Genomic DNA, 14,752 nt, shown 5'->3' on the forward strand with positions numbered 1-14,752 from the left:
TTTGTAATCTGAAGCTCTTAATTAGTTATTCCAAATAACTGTTTTCTAGTTGGAATGGTTAGAGTATTTTCATAAAGTAATTAATTGGTAATCTCACAAACTATGGATTAGAGTGGTACCCTTGCCAAAAGATAGAGGAGTAGGGTTCAACCCTTATTTTCAAATATGCATGACAGAAAAGTCTTTATATAAATTCTTTCTATCTTTGGGCTGTGAATCCTGGGAATCAGGTTTTTTTTTAAATTTTTTTTTTTATTATTATTTTTTAACTTGTCAGAGAGAGAGAGCACAAGCAGGGGGAGTGGCAGGCAGAAGGAGAAGCAGACTCCCTGCTGAGCAAGGATTCCCTATGTGGGACTCGACCCCAGGACCCTGGGATCTTGATCTGAGCCAAAGGCTCTAGACGCTTAACGACTGAGCCACCCAGGCATCACCTCCCCTTTTTTTTTTGAAGATTTTATTTATTTATTTGAGAGAGAGGGAGAGAGAGCACGAGCAAGGCAGAGGGACAGGCTGGCTCCCCGATGATCAGGAGCCCGATGCGGGGCTTGATCCCAGGATTCCAGGATTACTACCTGAGCCGAAGGCAGACTTGTAACAAACTGAGCCACCCAGGCGCCCCTGGAAATCAGGTTTTAACAAGCTGTTTATCTTAATAAACATTTCAAGACATACATTTGGTATACTTCTTTGAAAGGTAGAGCACTCATATTTTCGATATTTTTTGACAATATTTTTAAATTGATTTTAGGGATTTAATTAGCTAACAGTGACTACTGTTTTAACAAATGAAAATTTGCATATAATAAAATTGAGTATTCTGGTTTATTACATAGATTTAGATCTAGCACAGTTCAAATGACTTACCCAATACTTCTTACATATAGAAGCTTCATGTAACAGTTTTTACGTGGAGTTAGTAGTATCATTCCTGTTTCTTTGCTGGCCCACTCCTATTTCAGCCCTTGTACATATTAATAAAATGTTAAGTAGCAGAGGAGATTATTACTGGATACGTAACAATAAAAACAAGTGTTTATCCGTTAGAAAGATAAGGAAGTTAAATGTTCTTCTTTGATAAGAGTTGATATCAGATTCTTCTTTCATATAATTAGATGTTGTATAAAGGAATTAGGATTATATGACAGGAGTCAAGGAATTTATTAAGTAGTCTGTGAAAACTTGATTGCCTTTGTTCTTTGACTAACAATGTTTGTCTCGTTCACAGTGACTGTAGTACTGAATGGAAGTGGCTTGTAGACAGAGCTAGAGTTGGCAGCAGATGGACGTGGCTTCAAGCCCAGATTTCAGAGCTCGAATACAAAATCCAACAACTAACGGATGTTCACAGGCAGATTCGTGCATCCAAGGTATTGTTTGTATTCTTGTATTTTTTAAAAAATTATTACAGTTTTAGTTTCTCATCTCTCCACACAAAGTAATTGTTACAAGGCTTTATAAAAATGTAGTTAATATTAACATTTTTTATATATCAATTGCTGTAAATTGAAGCTGTCATTGTAATGTCTTTGTATTTATTATGGTCATTTTATCATACTTGAGTTCAGAGCTTCTTCATTGGATTCCAATTAATAGAAATTAGGTACCCTTTTATAAACTTCTACTTCGATGGCATTTATTTTAACATATGTGAGAAATTCTGAGTGTATTTTATTGAATCCCCTTAGAGGTTTTGTTTTAAGAAAAATTATAAACACATAAAAAGCTCTAGAAAGCAATATAATGAACACCTTTGTTTCCACCTCCAAATTTATCAAGTGTTAAATTTTTACTATTTGGGTTTACGTTTTAGAGTAATAAAGCATTATCTGTACAGTTGAGGCACTTATATAATCCTTCCTGATCCCATTCTCTTTCTGCATGCCACTGTAGCCACTATTTTGATTCTAGCATGTTTTGATATTTATTATATTTATGTATGTTTTTATACTCTTGGCACATAGATAGATGTCTGTCTGTGTCTACAACTAGTATTTATTTTTCCATGATTTTACAGTCTGTATTAATGACATATATACTACAAACTCTTTTGTTACTTCCTTGTTTTTGCTCAGCATAAATTTTATAGGTCCTGTATGTTATTTAATTGTATGAATGAGTTATTCATTGTATGAATACAATGCAATGTTTATCTCTTCTCTTTTCTACTGGTAGACATACACTGTTTAGTTTTATGCTAGTAAAAACAAAACTGTAATGACTATCTTTTTTGTGTTTCTTTGTGAACTGTGGAGATTATTTTTTTTTAATTGGAGTATAATTTTTTTTTAAATAAATAGGCTCCATGCCCCACGTGGGGCCTGAACTCATGACCCTGAGATCAAGAGTTGTTTGCTCTACCCACTAAGCCAGGCAGGCGCCCCATGGAGGGTTCTTGGTATATGCCTAAAAGTGGAAATGATGGATCTTAGGCCTGGCTGTCTTCAGCTTTCCTATACTTACTGATGTGATTGGATAGTTAATATTCCCATTGGCAGTGCATGAGAACTCCTGTTTTTCCACATTCTTGCCAACATTTCATAATTTTTGACCTTTTAATTTTCCAGTGTAATGAGTATGAAGTATTATTTTATTATTGTTTTAATTTAATTGTTCCTTAGTATTGAGAATTGGGCCTCAGCATAATTGATCACCAAATGTTTTTTGCCTAAGAATTAACTACCTTTTGTATTCACTGTTTTTGGTGGGGTGGGGAAAAGGCTATGGCTGGTGGAGATGTGTGTCTGTGAATTCTTTTTAAATTTTGGAGACTATTCTTGGTTAGTTATAAATGTTACAAATCTCTCATGTTGTAGCTTGCCTTTTCATTATTTTAGTATATGTAACAGAAAAGAATGCATGTTCTTTATGTGTTCAGTATAGAATTCTTTGTTTATTAGATTTGTTGACTTTATTATATATATCTGTTATATGTTTATACCTCTAGATCTTTCCATTTATGATATACATTTGTTAAAATTTCCCCCATCGTGAATTTTTCAGTTTTTTTCTGGTAATTCTGTTAGTTTTTGCTAATTACTTTTTGAAGGATTGCTCTTTAATAGATAAAAATTTTTTATTCTAGGTATTTCTTTTTATAAACTAAATAGCTAGATTAAAAAATCACCTCTGATTATTTTTTATTTGCCCTTATTCTCCTCTCTTTGTATTTATGTCTTTTTTTTTTTAAGATTTTATTTATTTATTTGACAGAGAGAGCACAAACGGGGAGCGGCAGAGGGGGAGGGAGAAGCAGGCTCCCCGCTGAGCAGGGAGCCCGATGTGGGGCTCAGTCCCAGGACCCTGGGATTGTGACCTGAGCTGAAGTCAGATGCTTAACAAACTGAGCCGCCCAGACACCCCATAAGTCTTGTTTTTTTACCTCTCTTGTTGGATTGGTAGAATTTGCTTCGTTCTTTTCCCTCTGCTGGTTTAGTAGCTATTCATTATAGTTTTATTCTTTGTTACTCCTAACTTTTAATATACTTCTTAATTAAAAGTAATCCTAACAATGACTAAAAAGTACTCAGTATTTCTATACTCTTTTTTACTTAAAACATGGATTCTAATACTTTCTAACTACTCATTGAATAGATCTACTACAATCTAGTTCCTTTTTTTATAGTCAATAATTATATTTCTAACTAATTTTATTAAAAATGTGCTTACTGGGACGCCTGGGTGGCTCAGTCATACATCTTCCTTTGGCTCAGGTCTTGATCCTGGGGTCCTGGGATCTAGCCCTGCATCCAGGCTCCCTGCTCAGCAGGGAGTCTGCTTCTCTCTCTCTCTCTCTCTCTCTCTCCCCCTCTTTCCCTCCCCACCGCTCGTTCTCTCTTTCTCAAATAAATATATAAAATCTTTAAAAAAAAATGTGCTTACTGTTCTTGTGTTCTACCTATAAAGTTAGTTTACAGGTTAAACTGCTATAACAAAGAAACTCCCAAATATTGCCCACTTTATTAAGGTACATAACACTTCAAAAGTGAGGGAGTGAATACAGGCTGGTGGAGCAACTTGTTTTTTTCTCTTCTGCTGCTTTGTTGTCCTCTAGGGTAATTGTTGACTGCACTATTAAACAGGGTTGTAGTCATTCCCTCATTCCGGCCCCTGGGAAAGGGAGAAAAGTGTAACATAGTTTGTCTTTAGGTGGGATGGGAGGTGACTTGGAAATTGTACTACTTTGTGTCACACTCATTGACCTAAATTTAGGCACATATCTGCAGGAAGGAGAGGTGAATAATACAGCCTTACAATGAGGAGTTGTATGCATAGCTAGAACTCCAGTAGGAGTGGAGTTTTGTTGTAAAAAGAAGAGGAAAGTGGGTATTGGGAAGTTTGCAGTCTCCTCTACACTACCTTTTCTCTCTTGGTTTACATTTTGCTGAAATACATTTTTTAGTAGTTTATGTCTCAAAATACCTTTATTTTACCCTCACTCTTCAGTGATACTTTAGGTCAATATAAAATTCTAATTTGATGGTTATTTTGCCTTTTAAAGATCCTATTTCATTGTTTTGTTTAATACTGATGAGCAGTCTACTGTCAGTAGAATTGCTTTCCCTTTGTAAGTACTTTGTCTTTTCTATCTGGTAACTTAAAAAATTATTTTTGTTTATTTGATGTTCTACATTTTTTTACTAATAGGTCTAATTATGGATTTATCTTTATTTTATCTTGTTCTCAGAAGACGTATTTTTAGCAATTCACTGAATTTTGACAAATATATGGTTGTGTAAACATCACCACTATCTCTCTTCTTATTTACCTGCTGTTTCTATAGAAGGAAAAAAGTGCTTATTTTATAGGAAAGTTGATAAAAATAAGCTTTCTCACACACTGACTTAAAAGTTCTATCAGATACTCATATTGAGATGCTCTAAAAATTTGAAAGTAAGAGTTTTTGGAGAAGGCAGGTTTATAGGAAGGTAGAGGTTTGGAATTATTCAGTAGAAATGGCAGTTAAAAAGTTATGTTATTATATTGTAGCAGTTTTTAAATAAAATTCATTTATCTCTCGTTCCTGTCTTATTTTCTGCCTTCCCTCCTCCTTTCCTTCACTCTTTCCCATTTTTCCTTTCACATATAGTTGTTAGCATAATATGTGCTTAAGGTATACAGTGGTGAACAAAACCCACAGAGTTGCTACATTTTTAGGGCTTAAGTCAAATGGGAGTGAAAGTAAGCAAATGATTACACAAATAAATATTGTTTTAATTCCAACCAGAATTAAACCGGAAATTTAACATGGGATTTTCCTAGGTTAAAGACATACTGTTTCCCCCAAATTATAGGCTGTTTGCTTGGAACTCAAAGTACATTTTCCTTTTGAAGCAATACTATAAAGAGTTCTCATTACAATCCCATGAAATACTATTTAATTTAAATATTGCTAAAGATCTTTTTGTAACTGTTTTTATGAAAAAGTATATTCTACATCATGAAACTGGACATAATGGAGATAATATTCTAAGGTTGATGGTGATTGGTCTGAAAAGAAAAAGCTGAGAAGGAAAGGAATCAGAGTTCATAATCATATGGTTATCCATGTGGTTAGCCCAACATTACCTAGGATCTGCACATAAATAAAGATAAGTTTTAGGCACAGTCATGAGTTTATATTCTGGTAGGGGAGATAGACCATGTAAATTATTAATTGTAATATAATGAAATAGGTGCAATGATAACATGTTTTTAATAAGATATAGAAGTGGCATAGAGAGAATACATAACTTATTTTAGGGGTTAGCAGGTCAGAGAAGACATCAGTAAAAGAGGTGATGCCTCAGTATAATTTTGGAAGATAAATAATAGTTTGTTGATGAACCAATGGAACTGGAAAAGGGCATTCCTTGAAGGTTTGAAGACATGAAACAACATAATATGTTTTGGGAATGACAAAGTAGAATGGTATGCAAAGGAGTGGAAAGTATGAGTTTTGTAAGGATGGGGAGAGGAAACTAGGAAGGAATGAATTGTAGAATTTGGTGGTGATGTCTGTAGGAAGGTGGATAGAAGGATAGACATAAAACCTTAGGTTTACCTGTTCTGTCTGTTGGATTTGAGGGAACTCTGTTCAAGAATAATTTCCTGATGGAAGTAGTTACTGTTTCTCATTTTTAACTGTCTTTAGTGAAGCCTTTAGTTGTAGTGATTTCCTAGTTCTTTCAGGATCACCAGGTAATTTCTCCTCTCTGATCATTTACTTTAAAGGATATAATATCACAGCATTTTTAATAGTAGACTTCTCAAAACAAGTCAAGTTTAAAACAATTTGGAAATTTCCAGGAAAGTGGATTCCTAGTTAAATTGATGACTAAGTTTTATACTTGAATCTACACAGTCTGCTTTGTATTTTATGACTTGTGTGTTCTAAACACTGCGATATACTTTTTTAAAACATTTTAAAAATTTTGTATGTTTATATAACATCTGGGGAATAAATTATTTTTAGGAAAGAAATCTAAACTTCCCAGTAATAATTTATATGGCCTTACATTTTTCTTGGTTCAGGCTAGATGTGTATCTGGACCTCTGTTTTCTTAAGAATCACATTATGTTTACTTTATGGAAAATGTCATTACAGTATTTCTTTATTTTAGTAGTTTCTCCTTACATTTCTTGGGAATTAATCACGATGTTTAATTGCTTATTTATGTGCAGTTTAGTTGAACTACTATACCGAAGAGAGAAAATAGCACTTTCTTTTCTCTTCTAGCTTCTTGAGTTATTGTAATTAAAAAATTGAGAAGTGTAGTTAATGTTATCTTGAATGACCTTTCTATTTAACTTATCTTGAAAGTTAAAAAAAAAAATCCTTTCTTCTCAGTTAAATTAGAGATACGGGAAAGGGAAAGAGGTTGAGAGATGTTCTTTTGTAAATATCCTGTTTAAATAAGTGCTACTTGGTAACACTGGTCAGGAAACACTGAGTCGATCTACTAGTAGATCTACACGTTTTGGGTTTTTTTAAGCTGTCATTTGCTCCTTCTATGACATATTGGGGTCGTCTAACTTTTGCTAAAATTTTTAGAGAAAAGAAAACCCATGTTAACAACATTCCTTCCTTGTTCTTCCAACGCTTTGCCAACACATTACAACTTCGATGTTTCTCCTTTTCTTTGCTTCAGTTTTCACTAAGAAAATATAGCCTCTTGTCACTTTCAGAAAAATATTAAAATAGTTGTTTTTGGTTGAGAAGCTGGCTATCCTATATTAAATGGTTTCTCTTTTAGATTTCTTTTGTTACCTTGTGATAGGGTCTTCTACATTTCAAATTGTAATTTTGTGCATTTAAAATTTAAGATTTGATTCTTTTTTATTTATTTATTTATTTATTTTTAATTTTTTTTTTTAAAGATTTTATTTATTTGAGAGAGAGAATGAGAGAGATAGACAGCACGAGAGGGAAGAGGGTCAGAGGGAGAAGCAGACTCTCCACAGAGCAGGGAGCCCGACATGGGACTCGATCCCGGGACTCCAGGATCATGACCTGAGCCGAAGGCAGTCGCTTAACCAACTGAGCCACCCAGGCGCCCCGATTTGATTCTTTTTTAAAAAAGATTTTATTTATTTACCAGAGAGAGAGAGGGAGTGTATGAGCACAAGCAGGGGTGGGGGGTAGTGGCAGGCAGAAGGAGAAGCAGGCTCCCCACTGAGCAAGGAGCCTGTTCCAGGACCCTTGCATCATGACCTGAGCCAAAGGCAGACTCTTTTTTTTTTTTTTTAAGATTTATTTATTTATTTTGAGAGAGTGAGAATGAGAGGGAGAGAGAGAGAGCACATGAGAGCTGGGAGGGTCAGAGGGAGAAGCAGGCTCCCCGCCGAGCAGGAAGCCCGATGCGGGACTCGATCCCGGGACTCCAGGATCATGACCTGAGCCGAAGGCAGTCGCTTAACCACCTGAGCCACCCAGGCGCCCCAAAGGCAGACTCTTAACTGACTGAGCCACCCAGGCGTCTTGCATTTAAATTTTTTAAAAAAATTAGCTTTGGTGACTTTATATAAATACTGAAGGTGTTGCTGAGGTAATTGTTTATTTTTTTATGCTGTGTCTTCTCTGTGAGGACCCTGGGAGTGGGGTAAGGATCTCTTTAGTGTTATTATCAGGAACAGTTGTCTTCTCTGGAGCAGTTGACTTGCTTTCATCTTATGCTAGAGTTTTCATTTGTCTCAGTTATTGAAACTCATCTTACTAAAAAATTTTCATGTCTTTGTTATTTACCTTGTTTATCTATGAATAGGCTATTCTTCCTGAGTTTTTTTTTTTTTAATTCAGCTTTATTCAGGTATGACTGACAAAATTGTAAGATGTTTAAGTGTACATCATGGTGACCCAACACACATATATTCTTTTCTTGATTTTTAAGAACTGAAACTGTCTCTGTAGTGTCTTTAAAGGGTTTAATCTTTTTCCCTTTTTACTCTATTCTTGGCCATTTGTGAGAGTTTAAGGAGAAAAAAAATAGATTATGAACTTGATTATGATTGTCTTCCTGGTTCAATTTTTAAAATATTACTTTTCATTGAACTAACTGTAGCAGGCCTCCTACTTCTAAAAAAGATAGTAGTCTAAAGGTTTGAAAATTGACCTTTTGAAATTCAGAATCAGTTTTTTGGTATGTACAAGATTATTAGGAAGGGTTATGAAACCAGGCTGAATTCATAGCAGCCTGGCCCATAAAATAAAATAATCAAACCAAATGGAATTATAGCTAAATTGATATGATGAAAACTTGTATTTATTTTGCAAGCAGATACTGTTGAAAAGTCTAGTGAGATACTTGTACACATTTTGAATGGACATTTCAGATACTTCCAAGAGCTTTTGAGATTGATGATATTATATCCATCAAGTCTACTTTAACTTTTTAAAAATATTTATTTGATAGAGAGAGAGCATAGGTGGGAGGGGCAGAGGGAGAAGAAGAAAGAGTCTTAAGCAGAGCCGGACATGGGACTTGATCTCATAACCCTGAGAGCATGACCTGAGCCGAAACCAAGAGTCGTACGCTTAACGACTACGCCACCCAGATGCCCCAAGTCTACTTTAAGTTTTAAAATATCAAATGAAACAAAATTTTTTTAAAAATATATTTCTTTAGATTTCCTGACAGCCATATTTGTGCATTCTAGGAAAATAGTCATTGAGATGGAATCAACAGTTGGATCTCCTTCTTTTTGTAAAAGTTACTAGCACAGTTATAAGTGAAGGTTAAAATTATAACAACAATAACTTTTTTGTTACTTTTACCACACATCGGTGGTAATATATTACTACAAAATAATAATGTGTGTTTGATGCCATACCTGAATATGTTCATGCTAAAGTGATATATTCTCTAAATTATAGTGTAAATTAAAACTACTCATCTAGGGGCACCTGGGTGGCTTAGTCGTTAAGCATCTGCCTTCGGCTCAGGTCATGATCCCAGGGTCCTGGGATCGAGCCCTGCATTGGGCCCCCTGCTTGGCGGGAAGCCTGCTTCTCCCTCTCCCACTCCTCCTGCTTGTGTTCCTCTCTCGCTGTCTTGCTCTCTGTCAAATAAGTAAATAAAATCTTAAGAACAAACTACTCATCTATAACATTATAATTTATAGGCAGTTTCCATCCTGTAAATAGCACTTGTATATGATATAAGCTGGCCCATACCAGTTTTTAAATTTGTCCCATCTTAAAATACTCTACACTTGTAATGAAAAATAGACTAAAACATTCTATTTTTCATTACAAGAATATAGTATTTTAGCCACATAGGTATTTAATACCTTTCCAACTAGCCTATTAGGAGCTTATTAACGTTTTGCAAAATAACCATATATATATATATACACACACACATATACATTATACATTATATGAAAATGCATATAATTCTTTGCAGGGGGAAAAGTGGTAGAAGGGGTAGGGAGGGAAAAAAGTTTTACTGTAAGAACTGATAATGAAACTATTAAGATCATATCTGTGCATTATTTTTCCTTTTTTCTCTTCTGTCTTCATTGCCCTTGAGGGGCATAACGGTAAGAACAGTTGGAGTGAAGACTCTGGGGAATATGGGAGAATATTTAGCAAGCCAGTTGTGAGAGAGAGAGAGAGAGAGACAGAGAGAGAGAGAGAGAGAGAGAGAGAGAGAGAGAGAGAGAGAGAGAGAGTGTGAGAGAGAGAGTGTGTGTGTGTGTGTGTGTGTGTGTGTGTGTGTGTGTGAATGGTAGGGAGAACAGGCAGCTAGATCCCTACTCTTTCCTCTAGTTATTTACATTTGAGAAAATACCCCATCACAGTTGAAAACTTGTGTCTTTATTATTAACTCATCTACCTTGTAAGCAACAATTTAACTGGCCTAGAGAATACTTCTCAATAGTGCAGTCCTGCCCATGGTTGCTGGCTGGCAGCAACAGAGCTGGAACTCCTGAGTGCTCTGAAAGCAGTTTAGTATAAAGTCAGAATGTTGTTTGGATGTTTGTAAGTTTGGTATTTTAATTTATGAAACTGGGAGTATTCAAATGGAAATGCTAGTGACCAAAATATCTGAAGATTATATAAGGAAGTATTCTAAATTTCAGTGTGAAATGTTCATATTCTGCATATAAGCCTTTATTTTAAATGTATCATGCTTTTACTGCTAATAATTAAAACCAGTAAGAAGAAAAATAACTGCGTATATACAATTTATGACAATATTTTACAAGCCTAACCCATCAGACATAGATGTTGTTTTAGCTACACATGTTTTAAATCAGCCAATTTTTTACAGTTAGACTCTACTTTCAAGTGTACTTTCTGATTTCCAGGTGATAATAAGAAGCATGGTTTCAAGTGCATTGTAACATTAAAGTTGATTTAGCAGTCAATTTGTTTTCATTTCAACTCTTTAATTGCTGTTTGCCTAGGGGATAGTGATCCTAGAAGAATGTCAACTTCCAAAAGACATTTTGAAAAAACAAATACAATTTGCTGACCAAGCAGCTTCATTAAATACTACAGGGAATCCCCAGATTCCCCAAGAGAGTCAAGATCCTTTACCAGAACAAGATTTTGAAATGTCACCAAGTAGCCCTACACTTCTTCTTCGCAACATAGAAAAACAGGTAATGTGGTGGAAGAGTAAGATGTGAGTGGCATGAAATGACTTTTAATCAGTTTTATACACTATTCAAATAAACCTGTGCGTCTACTTGGGATATTAGTTATTAAGGTTTGCCATTTGACATTAAATACAATTAAAATATGTAGTATATGATGAGTCTTATAACATTGATATAATTAAGATTATTTAAATATATAAAATACTGGTACACAGCCATAGGATGATAACTCATTTATACTAGGATTGGAATATCTTTTTTCTAACAAAACTGCTCGTCATTGGACTATCTTTCAATTAATAAAAATGGTGAAATAGTACTACATATTTAAAAAAATAAAATCATACATTATTAAGTGAGAAAACCAGGTTTTAGAAAATTGGTGTGACATGATTTAGTTAGAAGTGTGTGTGTGTGTATATATGCATTTTGTATACACTCATGCTCACATCTCAAAAAACTTAGTCTAGAGGGATGGATATATACCAAGATATTAACAGTGGTTTTTCTCTGTGTAATATGAGTACAGGTGACTTTCTTTTCCTTTTTTAAGCCTTTCAGTACTTTCCCTTTTTTCTATAATAAACATAGATTGTGTATGTAATGAAAATAGTTGTCATTCTTTTGTAGAAACATACTGTTTCCACTGATGTGGCCTATGTTTATTATAATTGTTATAGGTTGTTTTGAGAATAATTTGATAAGTTTAATATTTATTATGTATTACAAATATATTTTGTATATTTAAGTTTGAAATAAGGATCAATGAAAATTTTGAGTCCCTAAACAAACCTGATATTTTTGAGTTAGGAAAAATATTGAGAAACAGTGTGGCATTGGATTCAAGCCTGAATCTGAATCCTAGCTCCATTTCTTACCAACTTTATAATCCTTATTCAAGCTGCTTAATCTTTTTTTGCTTCAATTTCCTTAGCTGTAATTGATTTTAATAATAATAATACCAGTATTTCTAATATTAACTACTTTGTAGGTTGGTTATGAAGATTAGAAATAATCTGTGTTTAGTGCTTTGTGTAGTGCCTGGCACATAGTAGTAAATTATAGCTACGATTTTATTATTAACTTGGCTGCCTTAAAGAAAATATTATGTAGATGCTCTTAGCTAAATTCAAATGTTTTAAGAGGATAGGATGAGTAGATAAAGGAACTGTAATGAAAATGGATATAGAAATGGAGGAGTACTTTAACATGTAGATTTATTTATAATAAGTGGAAAAATTAGTAGTAGTATAAATCATCTTTGTAGGTTAAAATATTTACTAAAATATAAACATTCACTAAAGGTGTGAGACCTAACTCACATTTCTTGCTTAGCAGTAGTAAAGGTTAATTGTTTTTTTGCAGAGTGCACAGTTGACTGAGATCATCAACAGTTTGATTGCCCCTCTCAACTTGTCCCCAACTTCATCACCCCTATCCTCCAAATCCTGTAGCCATAAATGTCTGGCTAATGGCATTTCCAGGAGGTAGGTATCAGTGGGATAGTTTGGCTTCTAAATTTGGCTTTTTAAATTTTATTTTATTTCATTTTGTTTTATTTATTTATTTGATCTTTTAAGTAGTATAGTTGTTTTTTTTCTTCTTAAGCACTATTAGAGAACAATCAATAGGACATGGATACATTTTTAGATATCATCACACTTACATTATTAACATAACTATAAACTTGAGAATGAGGGAGAAAGTTTTCCAGGATGTAAAATGTTTCTGAAAAAGAAAAATAGTGATACCATTTGCTACAGAAGTACTACTTTTTTTTTAAACATACCTTCCATTTTGTACAGTTTATATTCTTTAGCTCCATACTGCCTTCTATACAGTTTAAGAAAAAAGACCCTAGATATCGTTTGGGCACACAAGATTGGTAGATATCATCCATAAAATTCAGTTTAAGTTTCACTTAATCATTTTGTACCTCAGCTTTTATAAGGTAAAATTTTTCTCTGAATGTAGTTAGTATAGTAATTACTGTAACCTTTAGCAATTTATTATATCAGTGAATACACATACACACACATACATGGGATCCTAATTCGTTTTTTGCGAACAGCTTTTGTGTTCTCTTTTATTTTATTTTTCTATTTTAAAGATTCAATTAGAATTAAAGATGCTAATAGAATATTATTTTTCTAAATTTTTTTCAAATAAAATTGTAATGTGGGCTTCTTTACGATAGAGGACTGAGTGTAATTTATTATTGGGAAGTATTTATATTAATAATTATATAATTTATTGTTAAATTTTGTTTAATATAGCATGAAAGGAAAATTTATACCATGGTGAAAATTATGCTAAGTAGCCATCACATTCTTCATGAGATTAGTGTATATAAACTGAGTCCTAAAATAAATATACTGTTATTTGGGTTTTATTTCTAATTTGTTATTTTGAAAATCTAATTTTTAATACTTTGACTGTTTCATTTGTGCCGGGTCATTAATTCATAGATTTGTCACAGAAGTTCTTCTACTGGTTTTGCTTTACTGTTTGTTGATTTTATATATTCATTCCTTTTATCACTGATATTCACTTTGAAAGCAGAGATTCTCATGTATTGTATAGGGCAACTCATATCTTCGTTTAGGAGAACATATGCTAATTAAGAAAGTCATAATTAAAAAAAAAGGAAGTCATAATTACAAGTTGAGCCATTAAACACCATTAAATTGGTGTGGAAACATTGTGATTTGGGTCAAGCCCATTTTAGGTAACATTTTGCTTACCTAACCAGACATTACACTATTACATATATATATGTATGTATGTATCTGTGTACATATTTTCATTTTAATGTACGTGCTTATATTTTTGGTTATTCACAGTATTTATTACATAACTATTTGCTCTATGTCTTAGTCAAAGTTCTGGGTTACAAAGATGAAGACAAGCCTCCACTTTTAATTAGCTTGCAGTCTCATAGGTGAAATATAATTATTTAATATATGTAGTAATAAAGGAATTGTGTATAGTTATTTAAATACCTGATTTTATTAGCTTTCATAGTTGAAAAGATGCCTCATAAAGATACATGGTTCCAAATGGAAGAGATGTTAACATTGGCTTTATTTACTAACATAAAATTTTTTTCAGTTGTGTTTACTAATAGTTCAGAGGTTCTTCTTGAAATCTAGTAATTGCCATCTTTCCTGATGTCAGGTATTTGCTCCTACAAATTAACTGGAAGGTTTATTTTTGAAAGTTTATAACGGGGCTAGGAGGGAAATGAAAAAAGTTTATAACAGGTTTAAAACCTACTGAAATTCTTTGAAACATTTAAGAAGAGATAAAAATTTGTTCTCCAACTTTTTGAAGTATTCTAATGTGTTTTAATTTTATTAATTTTACTAATTTATTAATATATTTTTGGCAGTAATCACTTTTTTCAAAATGCTTCTTATATAAATGAGTTCCTGTTTCAAAAAGCATTTTTTTCAGAAAGCATTTTCATATTTGTTGTCAAAATATATTTCTCTTGAAGAAAATATTTTCTAGCATTTGCTAGAAAATGTAATATAGCTACTTTTCATCAAAGAGAAGGTGAGCCCGGTGCCCGGTTCGGTCGGGCATCTGACTCTTGCTTTTGGCTCGGGTCATGATCCTCAAGGTTGTGAGGTAATGAGATTGAGCCCTGCCTCGGGCTCATTGC

General features: G+C 33.5%; 1 protein-coding gene across 6 annotated transcripts in view; it reads left to right on the top strand.

Annotated features, from left to right (window-relative positions):
* Positions 1-14,752, top strand: part of KANSL1L (KAT8 regulatory NSL complex subunit 1 like) — a 138,778-nt gene that overhangs the window by 37,976 nt on the left and 86,050 nt on the right. For all 6 annotated transcript variants that reach the window (XM_025892343.2, XM_073879137.1, XM_025892315.2 and 3 more), the window contains 3 exons: positions 1,229-1,370; positions 10,891-11,088; positions 12,451-12,572. In XM_025892343.2, coding sequence (XP_025748128.1) covers positions 1,229-1,370; positions 10,891-11,088; positions 12,451-12,572 — 462 coding nt within the window. The remainder of the gene's footprint in view (positions 1-1,228; positions 1,371-10,890; positions 11,089-12,450; positions 12,573-14,752) is intronic.

This window comes from Callorhinus ursinus, unplaced genomic scaffold (assembly GCF_003265705.2).
Source record: "Callorhinus ursinus isolate GAN/ISIS: 27379988/994484 unplaced genomic scaffold, GSC_fseal_2.0 scaffold2, whole genome shotgun sequence".
NCBI classification, from domain to species: domain Eukaryota; kingdom Metazoa; phylum Chordata; class Mammalia; order Carnivora; family Otariidae; genus Callorhinus; species Callorhinus ursinus.